Source organism: Netta rufina (assembly GCF_964035555.1).
Source record: "Netta rufina genome assembly, chromosome: 1".
In the NCBI taxonomy this organism is placed as follows: Eukaryota; Metazoa; Chordata; class Aves; order Anseriformes; family Anatidae; genus Netta; species Netta rufina.
Genome location: NC_140123.1, coordinates 933,265 through 951,974, shown reverse-complemented (window position 1 = coordinate 951,974; position 18,710 = coordinate 933,265). Strand labels below are relative to the sequence as shown.

Here is an 18,710-nt window from a genome sequence, read left to right as displayed (position 1 = left end):
CTGCAGCAGAGGCCGTGTGTAAATAACGCCGATAAACCAGGGGGGGCTCGGTGGGATTCTGCCTCTCCCCCTGAGCAGCATCCTGCAGTGCCCTGCACGGGCTCAGGGCTGCCTCGTGTCACCGGAGCCAGCCACCAAATCGTGTCCCAGCTGGGGCTGTAGCACTTTTTTGTGGGTCCCTCCTGACCGCAGGTTGCTCATGGGCAGGGCAAGCCCCGATGCTTTTCTCCTTTCCCATGTGGTGTGGGACGCGGGTCGGGTCCTGGGGCAGAGTCACCGCGCTGGGCAAGGGGGTAACCGGGCTGCCGACCCCACAAGAGTGTCTTTGGGTCTCGTGGGGACAGCTGTGTCCCTGGGCAGCCCCTGCCACCCCCGTTTTTACCGGGGGTTTGTGCAGGATGGGATGGGAGACAGGGCCCAGTGAGGCTTGCCTTGGGTGAAATCCGCGCTTGGTTCATCCAGGAGGTTCATCCCACCTCTTCGGGGAGGTTTGGGCACAGATCTGAAGCTGCTCCGAGCACCTCCCAGCACCAAACAACAACCAGTTATAATCTCCAGTCCAGCCCTGGGCTGCTACTGGTGTTCAGGTGCTAGGGGCTGCTCACCTCCCGGCCAGCAAGGGGCTCGGGCTGAGCTCGGGGGGGGCGTTTCGGGCCAGATGCAGCCCAGCAGCAGTGCCTGCTTGTCCCTCTGGGCTTTGAATCCTGTTCCTGGTCTCTCTCAGGTCTGGTGCAGTGATTTTACCGGTTTGGTGGCCGTGTCCCCAGCTCTGAGGCTGCCAGTGGGACGGGCAGGAGGTGCCTCCACTCAGAGCTCCTGCGACCTTCGATTCAGCACCTCTCTTTTTATTTGCATGCGAGGAATAATGCAAAAAACTTCCCCAAACCTCCTGCCTTTTCGCAGAAAGGTCGCACTTGTGAGCTGGAAACCCAGCGCGCTGCCTGCACCCTCCCCTGCAAGCCCTCTCCGTCCCTCCCCGTCCCCCCTCCTCGCCGTCTCCCTGGCAACGCTGAGTGCACATCCTGGAAAACTTTATCCGAAATCTGCTCTGGGCAGCCTTCCAAATCCATGCTAACCTGATTAGGTGTCTCTGGGGCCTTTGCTGGCTAATCAAATTAGATAGCACTAATGGCAGCGAGGACTTGGAGTGGGTAGAGAGCAGTAAAACATAGTGTATACTTAGTGATAATTATACTTGCTTTTGTGGCATTGATTTATATGCCTTCTCTCCCCCCCCCCCTCCCCCCCCGCTTCTGTTTTTGTTGTGTTTAAATGCAGCCATTCGGAGGAAGGAAAATGGCTGGTACGACGAGGAGCACCCGCTGGTCTTCCTGTTCTTGGGATCGTCTGGAATAGGTAATGCCTGGGTGACCCGCTGCAGGGAGTGGGATGGGAGCAAGGAGGAGAGGCTGGGCTGGGCTGGAGCACACGTGGACACACGTGGGCACACGTGGACACACGAGGACACACGTGGGCACACGAGGACACACGTGGACACACGTGGACACGCATGGACACGTGCACACACATGGAAACAACACATGAGGACACTCTGCTAGCCTTGCAGGAGTCCTCCCAAGGGACTGTCTGCCTTAAAGGCTCAAGAAGGAGCAGTTTTCCTAACAAAAGTGCAAATTTAATGCCTCCATGGGTGGGGAAATATCAGCAACGTGCTGCTTGCAAACCAGCTCCCTGCTCGTCCCGCTCACGCGGGCAGGGATTGCTGTGCAGTGACGCGGTCGTATCGACACTGGCAATATTTTTCCACAAGCACAATGAAATGCGACGTGACAGCTGATCAGTTCATGAAATGGGCAAAATGAATTTTACTCGGGAAAAAAAAAAAAAAAAAAAAAGCAGATTTAAAGCAACCAAACCGTGACATTTGAAACGACGCCGGCGCTTCCGCAGCCGGCTGGCTCACGGGGCTGCGGGGACGATGCCGGTGCTGGAGGGGTTAAGCACCTCACAGCACTAGCAGGCCGAGTATTAACTCTAAACGAGTTGCTATAAAGCAGTATAAAAGCAGTAAGAAATGTTTTTGAGACTTCATTGCGCTGCTTATGGCAGGTCTGAAGGCTCAGCGATATAAATTGTCAGCTCCTCAACTCGCACGTATTTCCGCGAGGGTTTTTTGCTGCTTTTGCTGCCATAACAATGGGCATTGAAATGAGAAGGCAAAGCAGCTGATTTGAGAAATGAGAAAGCAAAGCAGCTGATTTGGAAATCGGATTGTATCAGGTGGGTATTTCATCTGGGTTTTGGTGGAATGGCAAGCTGAAAAGACCAAATGCGTACAAACCGAGACACCTGATGTGCCGTCGCATTTCAGCAGGTTCCCCCAGCACTTAAGCACTTTAAAGACCCATGTTTATATATATTTACAATACATATGTGCATATACACACACACACATACCCCTATATGCTCACACATCAGGCTCGAGGACACAGCAACAAATGAAGTCACCAAACTGAGCCGAACTCGGAGGAATTCTGGCAGCAGCGGTACCTGTTGGGACAGGCTTCCAAGCCGTGATGCGTTTCCATTCTCGCAGCCCATTTGCGGTGATCTAATTAAGTGATCCCGGGGATCTAAGATTTATCTCCAGCAGCATGCAGAGTGCAGCTGTTCCCAGGGTGGGGCCGATGTGTAATGCTGCTGCTGGGGGTGCTGCGTGCCCACAGCACCGCGGCTGTAACACCGGCACAGCTCTGCCTGCAGCTGCAGCCCCTCTGGCTATGCAGGATTGTGCCTTTTTTTTTAGCTAGTTTGGTTTTTAAGATACAATCTTTTTACTTAGATAGTTGCTTAGGGCATTTATGTGTCTGCTCTCCGCCCTGACGTGCCCGAGTGTTTATTTTTCAGTGCGCAGAAAACACAAAGCGCACGCCGTGCAGGCGGGGTGCTGGCTGCAGGCACACCAAGAGGTGCTAACATCAACTCAGAGCATCTCCCCTGCCTGCTAAACGCTGCTCCTCTCCTTTGCTGCTAATTCCAGGAGCTGCAACCAGCCCCAAACGCTCCACCTGCTAAAGCCAGCAGTTACATGCCAGTGGGTGGCAGCAGGGGAGCTTCAGGGAGGACACTTCTGCTGGCTCTGGCAGAGCCTGGGTATTGAAACAGGCAGCAGAGCTGCCCCTTGGACCAAGCTTTACCTGGATGGGCAGATTGGGAGGACAGGGTCTTGCCTTTTGGGAGCTGCTGAACTGATTTACTCCATCACTGATCGTTTGCAATCCTGGATTTTGATGCCAGTTGCCTTGCGTTGATCAAGTAAATAAAGAAGGTCACATTACCCTGAAATGCTTTATCTAGGGAGCAAAAAACATTGCACATGAAACTTGGAATAGGGTAAAGGGTAGAGTAAAAAATCTGCTCTAACCGCATCTTTTTGCAGAAAAAATTCAGCTCTTTGCCCATCGTTTAGGGATCACCTCCTAAAAACCAAGCAGCCGGCACTGAGCTCGGCACCACCATTCCTCCTCTGGGTGCTCGGGATGCTGCCCACGCCGCCGGCTCGGCTCGCAGCGCTGCTCCTGCTGCAGGGAGGAGCTCCAGCAGAGCACGGAGCAAGGAGCACAGAGCGAGGAGCACGTCTGCCCTGCCCTCAGCTCACTCCTTAAGCAGCGGCCGTGCTGTGTCACTGCCCTGCCACCACTCCCCTGGTGTGCACCCTGACCCTCCTGGGGCTGTGATACCGTGCTCCTAAGGCGGTGCTGTGCCCTACCTCGGGGATTTGGCAGGGAAACCCTCTTCCTCTGAATGCATTTTCAGTAAAAAAAATGTGTATTGGTCGGTGTGGGAGGCAGCCCTGCAGTCAGCACGGCTTGCAGGGGGCTGGACAAGCAGCACTTCTAACTTCTTCTGCCTTCTAACCCCAGGCTTTTCTTTCTGTTTGACACAGGAAAGACAGAGCTGGCCAAACAGACAGCCAAGTACATACATAAGGATGTCAAAAAGGTAACGCCTGCTCGCTTTGTTGTTTGCCATTCGGAGAGCTCGGTGCTGGGACACGCTTGGTGCTGGGACGCGCTGGGTCTCCTGGGTTGCAGCACACTTTGTGGCAATCCAGTGTGAGATCTGAGCACGTGAGCTGAGGAGGAGTTAAAAGGAAGCGTTCCCAGCCCGTGTCCCTGTCTGTGGCACTAATGGTATCTGGAATCATAAATGTCAGAATTAATTTAACCGAGCCTCGCGTTCCCTCTTTGAGGTTGCGCAGGGTGTTGACACCCTGTGTGGTGAACACGTTTTTTTTTGCCTTTGTTCCTAATAAGACCGTAAATCGTTAAAAGGATGAAAATTTAAAAATCCATTTTGCGTGTCCCTGCGTGCACCGTTTGTAGCAGTGTCCAGGACAGGCAGTGGAAATGGTGGAAATGACCTCGAGGCTGGGTTCTTAGCGCCGAAATATTTGGGATTCCAGCACCAGAAGCTGTTTGTGGGCTTTAGCCTGCTATCCACGGGGCAGTTTTCAGTTAGGATGGGCTAAAATCATCTCCTTGGGCAGGGGACTGGTTCAGGGGTGCCTGCCTTGTCAGACACACTCCTCCACTCGCAGCCGAGCATCCCCTGCCCTGAGAAGCACCCGGCTTCCCTCCTCCAAGGGCTGGGGGAAGCGCAGAGAGGAGAGCTGTGCAAATGGGGACGCGAGGAAACACGAGCAGAGCTGCTCTGTAAGCTGATATTAGATTAATTCCTCCTGCCCACATCCTCCAGCACAGAATGGACACGAGAAAATGACACATGGAGAAGGAAGATCAAAAGTAAACCGACGCTGTAAAAGTGGCTGTTCTGGTTTCTTTTCCTCGTCCTTCTGTAATTGCCTTCCCGAAGCAATAAATCCTGGTCCCTGGGTCTCAGGCACCTCCATCCGAAACTCCCGCACCTGGAACTGGTCAGTGCCCGGCCAAACATCAAATAGAAAAATCAGCTCAGCACTAAATGCTGTGTTAATTCAATAGCATGCACAAATCGGAGTTTTATTGGTAATGAATCAGCTCGGCAGCCGGCGCTGTAACGAGCGGCGTGAAGAGGGGCCATCAGCCCTTCTGGGCGCTTCTGGGGGACGCAGCCCTCAGCAGGAGCCGCCTGATTAAGAAGGAAGAAGCCAGAACCGTCTCATTGCCATGCTGATGGAGAGGTTGTGGTGTAATGACAGCCGCTGACGTCCTTACCCAACCCGCGTTAGCACTGGGACGGAGGCGCCGCAGCGCGAGCAGACCGCAGCAGGGCAGAGCCTGGCACATCCTGGTGGTGGAGACGTGGTGAGCCTCGTGTCTGGGGCACCACGAGGGTGGGAGAAGCTGCTGCACCTCTGCAGGGAGGTGGCACCGGTGGCTTTCCGAGTGCTGACCCCCTCGGGTGACTTCTGCGGGGCTTGGCTGATGGATAGCGTCAGGCTGGACTGGTCGAGGTGCTCTCCGGGGAAGGGTTTCCACCAGAACTTCTCCTAGGGTTGATTTCTACAAGAGTTGGGGAAATATTTTGTTTCGTTGAATTTGGTTTCGATTCCATCTTACAAAAACCAAATGGGTGGAAAGAGAGTAACAAAACAAGTGGGCAGGTTTGAAATGAAGAGTTTCAGTCGCTCTGAGCTGCCCAAACTGCCCTGAACTCACACCACCACCACACAGCACCCCCAAAACCAGCGTGTGCTGCACGGACACATCCTCCTGCATGGTGCCAGCTCTTGGTGCCCGTGTCTGCCTGGCCTCCCACCTCCTTTGGCTCTCCCCAGCCAGTAACTCCATCATCTGGGTCTCTCGCTGTCCTTGGAGGGCAATGTTGGAGCCTCGAGGGTGTCCGGCAGCACCGGGTGGTCTCACTGGTGCTGAGCCACACACCGTGGAGCCCCTCGCCCAGCAAAGGGCTCAGCCCCACAGGGTGCTGGGGAAGTGCTGGTGGAAAGGTCTCCAGTGGGATGCTGGAAGGTCGAGCAGGTCTGCTCCTAGCTTCAGCACCCAGCTGCAAGCCCAGGAAATGCCTTGGCTGCGGTGAATTATCAGCTTTCCAAATGCAAAAGGAAGCTTGTGTAGTCATGAGTTCTGTAACGTCGTCTCCTTGAGGTGATCGTCCATGAACCTCGTTTACCTGGGCTGTACGATTTGGGGTTTTGCTTAGTTTTGTTTTTACATCGTGTTCTTCGTGGGATTTGTTTCAAAAAAAAGGCTGAGCAGCAAGAAAATCCGTTTTATGTAGCAAATTGTGAGCTATTTCAGTCCCACTTTCAGCCCCCAGCCCTGGTGACCAGCAGGGTGTTTCGATGAACCTCGGCCAGGGGCAGTGGGATCAGTTCCTGGCTGCCTTTGAGAAACTGCAGTTATTTCCCTCTTCCTTCAGAAGAAGTCCTAATATTTGCAGTGGATTTATCTGGCTGCTGCCTGCCTGCAGTCCTGGGGAGCCACGAGGCGAACACAAGTGTGCTCAGCCACCTGCCTGCTTCTGGAGAAGCCTTCCAAATGTAATGAAACCGGGGGCACATTAATCAAAAATCACTTTACGTATTTCTTTCTCTTCCAGGGTTTCATCAGACTGGACATGTCGGAGTTCCAGGAGAGGCACGAGGTTAGTAAATGGGCTGTCTGGACTTCCAGGGGTTGCAGTTCTGAGTTTAATGGGTAATTCAAACAAATCGTGCCAATCCCGCCGTTCCCCGGCGTTTCATCACTGTCCGTGGCCTCCCGCTGCCTCTGAGCGCGGGCAGAGCTCCTGGCTGCAGGCTGCCGTGGAGGCCTGGCCGTGGCAGTGGGCAGCCAGGAGCTTTTTGAGTTCCCTTGCCAAAAAACGGGCAGTTTGGTGTGCCGGAGGCGGGTGCGGGACGCACAGCAGGGAACACGCGGCAGTGAATCTGCAGAAACGTCCCCTGGAAGGGGTTCAGTGCTGCAGTGAGCCCAGGAGGAGAAATAGCACAGGGAACTATGGACCAGAAGGGGATATTTTATATGGCATCTGCTGGCTGTGGGCACCTTGGCTGATCCCACGTAGCCTTCAAGCACCACCGTGAGGCATTTGCACTGACGATAGCAGCACCTCCTGCTGGCCCAGCCAAGCCCGAAATCCTCCAGGAGAGGTCTGTCCCCTCCAACTCCAAAAAGCAGCAAGGTCCCAGCTGAGACTGCATAAATCTGGTTTGCAAAAAAATGCAAATTTAAATTCTCCTGATGGCAGCGTAGCTCCCTTGTCTGGTTTTGTTGATGCCACTGGTGAGGTGCACCCAGACCCAGAAGCGCAGAATAAGAGCTCTGCTGAGGATCAAACCCTTAATCGGGGGAGCTGCTGCAGAGGAGGAGGAGGAGGAGGAGGCACTGGCTGGGACCTGGGAAGATTTTCGTGAGTAAGAGGAGGAAAAAGGGGCTGTGGAGGAGTGCAGGAGTGCTGGCAGCACCACTGCTTGCATTTCGTCCTGCCAAGGGCTGAGCCACCACCTCCGTGTTCGGGGTGAGCCGTGTGAGCAGGAGGGGGTCAGGGCCCTCCAATGGCCAGAAAAGGTCCAGGAGAGCATTATTTTAGCCGAAGCAGGGAAGTAAGGAGATACGGGGAAGAGAAAATTCAGAATTGCCTGCAGCTGGCCTGATAGATCGCTTGTCGGCGGTTCTGGTGGGGACCTGCGCTGGAGGAGTGAAAAATGCATAAAAATAAAGCCATGTTGATGACTCAGTGCAAAGAAAGAGGAGCTGGAAGCGGCGGTGTAAATGTAAGATATAAAACACCGGGCCCTGACAAAGACAAGAGGCAGAGCAGAGGGAAGAAATAAAGTAGAGAATTGCAGCGAGAGCAATATAAATTTTTCAAGCAAACAAGGATCAGGAGGTCAGCCCAGGAGACAGCATCCTTTGAAGGAGCCTGGGGAGCCTCACGTAGCCACAGGCGCTGCTAAACAAATGAAATGAATTAGCTGCCTTCAGCTAATTCCTGCTGGAGGGTCCCTGAGCCCGCGGGAGCCCCTCACCTCTGCCCGAGAGCCCCCGGGAGAGGGCAGGGAGGCTGCAGCAGCGCACGGCTCCGCTTCCCGGGGACGAGGGCATCACGGCTGTCCCCGGGCTGCATTGCTGGGCCAAACGGAGCCGCCTCGAAGAGGGAAGGTAGGTGGCTGTGGGCACAGCTTTTGGGAAGCAGGGGTGAAGGTGTCGGGGCTCCTTTCCCCTGCCAGCCCGCCGAGCACCAGAAGGGGACGGTTGTGCCGGCACGGCGGCACGAAAGGCTTTCGGGGTTCTCCGACGATAAACGAAACCACGACAGACCCAGCGCCAGGCTGTGCTGCGTGAAGGAGAGGCAGATAGTTTGTTCCACGAGGACTCACCGATATTCTAAGGGTTTGGGATTTCGCTCCCAGGATTTCATCCGGGTGAGCAGCCTGCAGCTGGCTCTGCGTGTCCGGCGTCCACCCGAATCAACAAACCAATCGATAAATTGTGTTCCTTTCAACTTGGTGTGCTTAAAGGACTTCAGGTGCGCCCAGAGAGCCAGGTTGCTTCAAGCTGAACACCAAAATCCCCCTGTCATTTCTGCAGAAGCAGTTCTGTTGCCAGGAGCACTCTGCTGTCTCCTTTTTGAACCTCACTTAGAAGTCCCGGTGCTGAGCAGTAAGGAAGTTGGCTGCGGGTGCAGGACAAATACTTGCACTGTGGCTGCTTCCCAAGCTCTGGGGAAGCCACCTACCACCTGTGGTCCCTTAAATTCTCTCTTAAAAGGGCCAAAGGGCATTGAAACAGGTCTTTGAGAGCTGGGGGGGTCACTCAGACACCGCTTGGAACAGCAGGGGTTGTGCCTGCGCGCGGTGCTCCTGCAGCCTCTGGGGCTTAACCCCCTGTGTGAGGCAGTTGCCCAGCAGTCACCGATCTGCATTTCACCAAATTGTGCCTTATTCAGCTCATCTTGGGGTACCTGGCGGCACACGGATCCCCTCTCACGTGTCCTGTCCCTTCCTCCTAGGTCGCCAAGTTCATCGGCTCTCCGCCCGGCTACGTGGGCCACGAGGAGGGCGGGCAGCTCACCAAAAAGCTGAGGCAGTGCCCCAACGCCGTGGTGCTCTTCGACGAGGTCGACAAAGCCCACCCAGACGTCCTCACCATCATGCTGCAGCTGTTCGACGAGGTGAGGCTGGCACAGAGTGACAGAACTGGAGGGGCTGGAGGGGACCTCAAGAGATCGTTGGGCACAATCCCCCTGCCAAAGCAGGTTCCCTAGAGAAAATCTAGAGTCAGAGCTTGAGAAAACCTGGGGTTGGTGTGAGGGCCGGCTGCAGGAGAGGTCTGGAGCGGGGCGGAAGCGCTCTAAATCAATAGTCACTGCCAAAAAATGTGAGCCAGCCAGTCAGGCCACGTTAATGCCGGGAAGCAGCATCACGCTGAGGTCTCGTGGTGGAAGAAATGACATCTTTGGGAAGAGAAAAAGCCAGCGATGGGAGGGGCAGGAGCCTGAGCAAGAAGCCCACAGGGATCAGATTGTCCCGTGTCGCTGGGAAGGCACGAGAGCGAAGTCTGTGTCATGAGGATACCACTAAAAACCCTGGTGACAGCAGAGGTGGGCAGCAGAGGGCAGGAGCACCGAGAGGCACACGTGCCCTGTGGCTGCCCAGCAGGGTGGCACGGGGAAAAACTTTTCTGAGCACCCGGGCACAGGTCGGGTGCTGCCACCTCATCAGGAAAGCACGGCAACCTGGGCACTTCTTAGCCTTAACGAGCCGTGCCTCGTTAATTGCTGCTCTGGAGTTGGGGTTGGTTCATTCACGGCGTTCCAGGCAGCACGTGAGTCATCTCCCAGCCTTCCTCCCCCAGATGCTGGTTCTCCCCCTCATCCTGCTGGCTGTAGGAAGGAGAGAAATACTCGCCGAGGAAGGGCGCACAGGCAGTGACTTCGGAGCCCTTTTGCTCTCTGCTGGTCTCCGGGGCTCTCTTTGCTTCTCACCTGTCCTGGGCAGCTGCAGCTCCTCTTGCAGGAGCTGGTGGGAGCCGGGGACAAACACGTGTCCCTGGAGCAACCCTGGGACACCAGGAGACAAAAGGGGCTGCTGCATCTCCTGCTGCACGCTCAGCTTGTTGCACGCGAGTTTTTCCGTCTGTTTTTAGGGTCCCAGTCTGTCCACGGAGGCGAACAGACTCCGGAGCGATGTGCTGGGAGGTTTTGGGGAGTTTAGTTTTTCTTTTAAGGATTAATAACACAATTTTTTCTTGCATAGATCATCACAGCAGCAGCTAAATGTGAAATCAATTCCTGTACCACGCACTTGACAGGGCAATAACCCAAATGTTAATCTCAAGCACCCAACAAGGATTTGTGTCATTGTGCTGGATATCTGCTGCTGGAGACATATCGAGGAAAGAAACTGCCTGGGGAGCTGCTTATTTTTTTTCCTTATTTTTCTCTCTTTTTTTTTTACTTTATTAATCAAGAGAACTAGCACTTCTGAAGGGTTCCTGTGCAGGTTTGGTGGGAGGAGCGCTGACCCCACAGCCCTCAGCTCTGCAGCAGCTCCCTGGGCGCACGGGGAGCCCTCTTTGGGTTTGTTGGGGCTGTCCCAGGGGGATGCTCTCTCTCTGTCACCTCTTGCTGCCCCAGCCGGATCCGTGCTTGGTTCATTCCACGGGCAGAGCCAAGCAGTTATTCCTGCAGGGTTATTTCGGCTTTGCTTATTTTCGGTAGGGCTCCTAGCAGTCTGTGCTCCCACGTGGTGCTGCCAAACCACCACAAAGCTCACTGCCCCTGCCTGGCCCAGCACTGGGGGAGCTCCCAGGCAGCCACAGCAGCACAGGGAGCTTTGAGCTGACTCCCCTCTGTCCCTCTGGTGAGCACCCAGCTGTGGCCAGTAAATACCAGTGAATACCACAGCTCTCATCGCAGGCAGCCCAGCACCTGCCCGTGTCCTTGGGCGTCCCTTGGACAGCATCAGAACCAAATCTCTGGGGAAAAAGAGGGCTGTGATGTTTTGCCTCGTGTTTTGGAAAAGTCCTGGGGCACCCACTGATGCTCGTGCTGATTTGGTTGCAGGGCAGGCTGACAGACGGCAAGGGGAAGACCATCGACTGCAAGGATGCCATCTTCATCATGACCTCCAACGTGGCAAGCGACGAGATAGCCCAGCACGCCCTGCAGCTCAGGCAGGAGGCCGTGGAAATAAGCAAGAAGAGGATCGCAGAAAACTTAGGTACTGGGCTTCGCACGTCCTTCTCCAAGCCCCTGGAGAACCCAGCTCCTCCCTAAGGCTGCAGCTCCCTGCTGCAGGGATCTAACGCCTGCCCTCACCACCACGAGGCCTCTTTGAAAGCCTCCCTGCAGCATTCATTGTTCATGAGCACGTCCTTGAGCGATTTGTCTTTGCTTGGGGCTTTCTAGCCCACCTCTCAGCCCTCCCCACCCCGTGCTCCCTTCCCTTTATCTGCTTATCCTTTTCTTTCTCTCAGGACCCTTCCACGTGCTTCCTCGGAAACACCGTGGCTCCTCCAGGCGCTCACATTAACGAAGAATAGTTTAGTTCTTTCTTAAGTCAGCTAAAGGTAATTAGGACTGAGCTTAATAGATTTTACTTTGCCTTTTAGTGACAGCACAAGCCCCACACGAGGGTCCTGAAGGAAATTGTCCCCAAGCAGGTCGCAGAGGGAGGACGGAGCAGGGTAAGGGCAGCCTCTGACAGCCCTGCTGAAGGCACGGGGTCTCTGTACGCTCAGCCCTGCAGTGATAACCCCGTAGGATAACACCAGGAGGCCACCAGTAGGGCTCCACTGCCCTAAGGAAGGACAGACAGCAGTGCCTGCAGCGGGGCTTTCCCCCTCTAGCTCTGAAATAGGGACAGGTTTGAGCACAGACACTGGCACAGGGAGCACAAGGAAGCACTGCCAGCATCGGGTGCTGCTGTGCCTGTGCAGAACCACAGTTTCCTCACCCGTTTGGTCCCCTTCTTCCCATCCACGGGGTACCTGGCAGCCTGTGCCCTCCTGCACGTAGGCAGGGTTTCTCTGCTCACCCGTGGAAATGCCCAAGAAGCTGTGGTGTGTGGTGTGTGCTGCGGCCAGGAGCCACAGCTTTCTGCAGCAGCTCCATGGACAGCAGGAAAAAATGCTGGGTTTTGGCATCGAGTGTATTTTTCAGCTTCTCTCTCACTGTCTCTTCCTTTTTGCTCTGAGAAGCGGATGCCAAAGCTGACTTAATTCAGAATCTTTAAACTTCAATCAAACTAGGTAAAGGACAAAGCATTGCCTGCAACTGAACTTTCAAGAATAACATTTTAAAATGCCAAGCACTTTTCTCCTAAATGAGGAAAGCATTGAATTTTAATTTCTGGAACTGTACGACAGACAGCTGCAGTGAGTGAAAGGCAGCGAGAGAGCACAGCCAGAAAATGCATTTTGATCAGGAGCCCGGCCTCAATTGAGTTTCGCAGAGCTCCTTGCAATTTGCAGAGCCCTTGGCTTGGAGGTGCCGCAGGACGCAGCGGCCGGGAGGTCAGCCTGAGTGCCTGGCTGGGCAGATAAATGGAAAGATAGAGGGAAGGAGCTGCTTCCGCCCTATCTCGCCATCTATGAGTGAAAGCAGCAAATATTGCAGGTGACAAACCTCAGCACTGCCTGTGCTCTGCTCTGCCCTCCCCAGCTCCTCTTCCAGAGGCCCCGTACGCGGGCAGAGCGCTCTGCCCAATCCCTTTGGTGGCTCAGGGATGTGGAAGGGGCTGAATCCTATAACCCAGGACCCCCAGCTCCATTTACCCCACTGCTCTGCTCGTCCTCCCCATGTGGCACAGCAAAATCCCCACCCAGGATCCCTGGAGCACCCCCGTGCTCGTGTCCTGGGGGTGCTCCTGCAGCAGGGGGTGAGCTGGGATGGGTGCTGAGAGCCCCCCAGCCTCCCAGGGGAAGGGGCAGGGGGACTTCAGAGCGCACAGCACCGTGCCTGGAAGCCTCCTGTGCCACTGCTGCGAGTGTCACAGCTCCACCAAGGCTGCAAATGCAGGAAAGGCTCTCAGCACCCAGCCTTCAGCAGGGTATTTCTGCACTTCTTGGCATTACAGCCTCCTACCCAGAGCACCTTTCCTGCGAGGGATCTCCCCTTGTGTCAAATGGCCCGTGGAGTTACACGCCTGAAGGTGTAGGAAGGGAGCGAGGCAGTCGAGACAAAGAGAAAGGTGCCGTGGGGCTGCAGGAAGGTGAAGCCTGCGCTGAAGCTGGCTGTCAGGGCTGGAGCTGGGATTAGAAGCAGGGCTGCCAGACCCTGGCTCCATCTGCAGTCAGTGGAGGGAAGTGGTCCCGAAGCCCGAGGCACGCTTGTGCCCCAGGCTGAGCCTGGGTTTTGCTGCTTGCTGAGGGGCTCACGGGCTGTCCTCTGAGCCTAAAGAGCTGCCACAGCCCCCCCAGAACACCCCTGGGTGCTCCCTGGGCTGGTTCTCATGGCCCAGCCACCGTCCGGGTTTCACGGGGGCCAGAGGAGGACTCCTGATACCCAAAATCTGCTGGCAGGCAGCTCGTGGGGTGTAAGGCACTGAGAGGAGGCAGAGCAGGAGCTCTGCTGCTGTCTGAGAGTAGGGTGCACAGGGCACACAGCCAGCCACGGCAGGGAATTGGATGCAGGAGCCCCACAGCACCCACCAGACGTGGTTTGTGGCACGTGGGGAGATTTGGGGTCTGATCCTAGACCCTGCCGGGCCCCCATCTCACCTTCCCGTGCAGTCTTCCTGTGCTGGCTCCTCCTCATGCAGCTCCGCATGTCCTCCCTTCCCTGCCCTCACCCGTGTCCTCGTGTCCTTGTGTCTTTCAGAGGATGTGCAGGTGACCGAGAAGATCACCATCTCCAAGCAGTTCAAGGAGAAGGTCATTCGCCCCATCCTAAAGGTAGGGGGGATTGGTTTCAGGGCTCGTGTTTCAGGTGTGCTGAGCTTTGTTCACCGAGTCGTGCGGTTTAAGCGCCGTGCCCCTCACCAGCTGCCTCCCAGATGTGAGCTCAGTCACACGACGTTCATTTTCAGGCTTGATGGTTAATTTTCAGGCACCCAGAAGCAAGGTCAGGGCCTTGCAGAAAGAGATAGCAGCATCTCTCTGCTCCCGTTGTAGTGCAGTTATAGGAGACTGGAAGGGGAACGCGGGCTGGGAAGTGCTGGGGTGGGGTTTTCGGGGGTCCTGCGCTCACTCTGGGCCACAATCTGCTCGGCTTCTGGGCCAGGGAAGTCCTCCTGCAGTGACACGTCCCCCTGACACCCCCGTCCATCCCCTGGCACCCCCGTCCATCCCCTGGCACCCCCGTCCATCCCCTGGCACCCCTGACCTGCAGCCCTTGTCCCCGCAGGCTCACTTCAGGCGGGATGAGTTCCTGGGGAGGATCAACGAGATCGTCTATTTTCTCCCTTTCTGCCACTCGGAGCTCATCCAGCTCGTCAACAAGGAGCTGAATTTTTGGGCCAAAAAGGTAAAATCCAGTCCGTTGCTCAGAGGCAATTGCTTTAGAGGGAACTTCTCCTTCACGAGGAGGAGGAATTCCCGTCCAAGCCTTCATCCTGCTGTTGCAGAAGCAGCGTGAGCATGTGTTTGTGCTGTAGTCGTCTTCCATGGGTCAGCAGGACAGTCAAATGCCTGATGTCTTGGCACATAGAGTGCTCCAGGTGGCCAAATAGGATTTAGGGGGGCAATTTTGGAACCTTTTTGGGCACCAACAGGGCTGAACTCGGCCGAGCTCGAACACAGGGACATGCAGCACCCTTCTGTCCCGGCTCCCAGCTGCTCGAGGAAAGCAGTGGGGGTGCTGGGGATGCTCAAACCCCCCCGGTAACATTTATTTCCTTCTCCTCCTGCCCCCGCAGGCCAAGGCGAGGCACAACATCACCCTGCTTTGGGACAGGGAGGTGATGGATGTGCTGGCTGACGGCTACAACCTGCACTACGGGGCTCGGTCCATCAAGCACGAGGTAAAACACCAGGACCAAGCAGGGCTCAGCCCCGCTGGGTGCTGCAGGGGGCACAGGAGCAGGGGCAGTGCCCCCACAGCCTCCCCTCGCAGCCCTGCTCTGCCTGGGGAGCGCCAGGAGGCTGCTGCTTGTGTCTGTCCCATGAAAATGTGGCTGCAGGGCTCGCAGCCAGGATGCTGGCGGTCGGGGGGAGGACACATCGCTGCCCAGGGGTGGGAAGGAGGGCGGCACGGCTCCCCCAGGGATATTTCGGGGTTTTATGGCAGCTGCTTTTTCCTCCTCCAGGTTGAACGGCGCGTTGTGAACCAGCTGGCAGCTGCCTACGAGCAGGACCTGCTGCCGAGGGGCTGCACCCTGAAAATCACGGTGGAGGACTCGGACAAGCAGCTGCTGAAAACCAAAGACAGCTCAGCCCCCGGCGCGGAGAAAACAAAGACGCCAACCCTGCGGCTGGAGATCGTGGAGAAGGACAGCAAATCCCGAAAACTGGACATCCAGGCACCTCTGAACCCAGAAAACATCACGTACTTCCTCTAGGGCACGCCGGGGCTGTGCGGGTTGGCAATAAAATACCGTCAGACTCGCAGTGTGCCCCGTGGCCACATCTGTGAGGGCAGGCATCCATCCCAGAGGAGTGTGAGGTGGGGCAAAGCTGCTCCTGCTGCCTCTGCTCCTGCTGCCTCTGCTCCTCTGGAGCAGGATGTTGGCAGGCAGGCCCCGCAGCATCAGGCTCTGGGAGGGCACAGAAGGCTCTGGCCGTGGGCTGGCGAGGCGCCGTGCAGCCACGGGGGGACACGAGGGTGAGGGGCAGGGGGATTTCACTGCAGAAACAGCGTAAGAGAGAAGGTGCTGGGGCTGTTTAACACAGAAAAGCAGATTTCTGACTGTACGGGTGCTGGTCGGGCTTGTCGCTGCCTGAAGATGGGAATTGCTGCAGGGACTGGTTTGTGGGGCTTGGACTGATGCTGCACGGGGTAGGATGGGCTGAGTGTGTGACAGCTTCGTCTAAAAGCCACCAGGCTCTCTGACTGTACCTCGCCTGCTTCTGGTTATTTATTGCAATAAACGTGGCGTGCACACGCGATGCTCTGCCTCTCGGGGGGCCGGGCAGAGCGGGGTGGGGATTGCCCGGTAATGGGATCGAGGAGGGAGAGACACAGCCCTGGGGGGCTCCTGCAGGTCCTGCTCACCTCCGGGAGGCACGAGGAGCACCACGAGGAGCACCACGAAGAGCACCACCATCACGTTTCCTCTTCCAGCCCCATCCCGGCCGGGTGCCATCCCAGTGTGACCCTCACCAAACACTTTGCTGCCACTGACCCCTCATCCTCGCAGAGCTGCTCCCTGGACGTTGTTAATTTCTCGGGGTTAACACCAATGTCCAAGTTCTTGGTGTCAGCTCGAGGTAAAGGTCCCCGTCCAGGCACTCAGAGCGTTGCAGTGGCTCTTTCCAGGAGGAATTGGGTTTTCCTGCGTGATTCTAGCACAGTGGTTCTAGATTCTAGACACCCTGGGTGTCCCTGAAAGGCTGCTGAGGCAGATGGGGGGGGTTTTGGGGAAAAATCACCTCTGCTCCTTCATCCTTCCCCATCTGTACCCTGCCAGACTTTTTGGGAAGGTGCAGTACGAGCAATCTGTGCCTTCCTCACCAACCTCAGTGACGGGTCCAGTGGGGGACCACGCACCTTGGATTTGGACACTCGTCCTCTCCTGGGGACACAGCCAGCGTCACGTCCCTGGGGACTTGGTCCTGGGGAGGGAATGGGGGGGAGGCAGACGGGTCCCTTCCCACAGCCTCGGTCGCTGCTCGGCCACCCCATGGGGCGAGGAGCCCGGTGCCGAGGTCACCGCCCTTCCCCGACCGCGTCTCCGCGGATTACCCCGCCGGTCGGTGACGTGCCACAGGCACGTTGGGAAGGGGAGGAAATGAAATACAGGCGGAAATCAAACAAAATAGCCCTGCGGAATTAATAAGTCGCAGTCCCTGGGGCACGGGGACAGTGACGGATGGGAGGTGGCAGAGCCCCGGGCTTGCCGGGAGCACCCACCCTGCTCCAGCTGAGGCAGAAGTTTTGGGGAGCCCCTCGCTGCCCTGCAAGGCCCCCCCATGTGCTGGGTGCCCCCTTCCCAGCTCCGTGCAGCGCTGGCAGGGTCACAGCCCCGACCCTTTGTGGGTGCAGGCGGCCCCAGACAGCCCCGGGGTGCGCCAGGACCGGTGCCTGGGGCTGCTGGAGGGGCTCATCCCGGTGAGGTGCCCGAGTTTTTGGGGCTGAGCTGCTGAGGCAGACGTCAGAACCAGGACACTGCCTGTCCGTGGGCTTGTTTTGTCCCTGGTGCTGATTTTCCAGGGGCTGCAGGAAGTTTTAAGGGGCTGCTTTGACCCCACTGCCCATGGGGCTGATCCAACCACACGAGGTGTGCGCCCAAAGGGACAGGGCTGCGACAAAGAGCGGCTTTGGAGCTGGGGGGGCTTAGGGATGGCACAGGGGTGGGCGCAGCACTCAGTAGCAGCACTGCACAGCCAGGAGCATTCCTGGATTTGTCCTTTTATTTACTACCACGGAAAGCACCGCCGCGGTCTCCCCAAAAATCCCTTCAGTCTTGCACAGACTGCATGGTCCTGGAGGACTTGATGAGCCTCCTGTGGTGACAGAGAGGACAGGAGGAGGTTCTTCGTGTTCGTCTTCACCTGAAAGGGTCTTGGAGCTCCACGGGGGTTTTTTGACCCTCTCCAACCAACGCAGACACCGTGGTGGGGCCGGCCCAACACCAGCCCAGTGGGGTGGGCACTGGATTTCGCACAGTTCCCCAGTGGAGCTGCCCGGGCCACAGCCTGTGCCCACCCCGCGGGGCTGGGACACTGCATGGGGACAGGGAGAGCCCCAGGAGCCACCTCCACAGCCCCAGCTCCTCGACTGCCTCCAGCCCTGACACCTCCAGCCCGTCCCGGACTGTCGGAGGCTCCAGGGGACACCCACCGGGTCCGGCTCTGCCAGGGCCACGTCCCCACGTGGCACACGAAAACCAAGAGGCTCTGTGCCCGAGAGGGAGAGCAGGAGCAGGAGCATCACAGGTCCCAGAATCATCTCGGTCGGAGAAGACCTTCAAGATAAATCAACCATCGACCCGACCTCCCGCGTCCCCTCACCAAACCGTGTGGCTTCCCGGCTCCAGCCCATCAGTGGAGCGCTGGAGCTGGCCAGGCATGGACCCACGGGGCAGAGCTGGCTGTGTATGGGTGTGCAGGGATGTGTGAGGTTGTGCAGGGGCATCAGGGGGTGTGCAGGGGTGTGCACAACTGCATGACACCAGGGACAACCCAGGGGTAAGGGCAGGATTCCCTCTGTGTGTCTCCAGGGGCCGGCTCCCCCTGCGCCCAGCCCAGGCAGCACCCACACAAACTGTGCTGCACCATGTCCCACTGTGCCATGCCTCTGTGACAAATCGATTCCGTGACACCGTGTGACTCTGCCAGGCCACGTTACGCCAGGCTGTGCTGTGCCACGCTGTGCCGTGCCGTCCTGTATCGCCCTGTGCCATGCCATCCTGCTCCATGCCGTGCCGTGCCGTGCCATGCTGCACCAGCACCCCAGGGAGTGGAGAGCCAAAAGCCCCGTCAAGCAGGAGCATCACCGGCCCAGGCTGTGCTGGGGAGGTGAGCGGGGCCCTCCCCGATTGTTTTATTTGTTTTTAATTGTGTTTGAGGAGAGGAGCTGGCGTGCCTCTAAGCAAACAGCAGAGGGTTAAAGGGCTCCCTGTGACAGATCAAATAAATGTGCCATTGCAGCCGGTCCCAGAAACAATAAAACCAAGGCAGGATCTG

The 18,710-nt window shown here is 56.9% G+C and overlaps 1 protein-coding gene across 1 annotated transcript in view; it reads left to right on the top strand.

Moving 5' to 3' along the window:
• Window positions 1-15,969, top strand: part of CLPB (ClpB family mitochondrial disaggregase) — a 66,378-nt gene extending 50,409 nt beyond the window's left edge. Inside the window, exons 8-16 of the mRNA XM_084301898.1 lie at window positions 1,279-1,356; window positions 3,908-3,963; window positions 6,523-6,567; window positions 8,935-9,096; window positions 10,990-11,146; window positions 13,747-13,820; window positions 14,272-14,391; window positions 14,783-14,887; window positions 15,173-15,969. Of these exons, the coding sequence (XP_084158024.1) occupies window positions 1,279-1,356; window positions 3,908-3,963; window positions 6,523-6,567; window positions 8,935-9,096; window positions 10,990-11,146; window positions 13,747-13,820; window positions 14,272-14,391; window positions 14,783-14,887; window positions 15,173-15,424 (1,049 nt within the window). The 3' untranslated portion in view covers window positions 15,425-15,969. The remainder of the gene's footprint in view (window positions 1-1,278; window positions 1,357-3,907; window positions 3,964-6,522; window positions 6,568-8,934; window positions 9,097-10,989; window positions 11,147-13,746; window positions 13,821-14,271; window positions 14,392-14,782; window positions 14,888-15,172) is intronic.
• The last annotated feature ends 2,741 nt before the right edge of the window (window positions 15,970-18,710 follow it).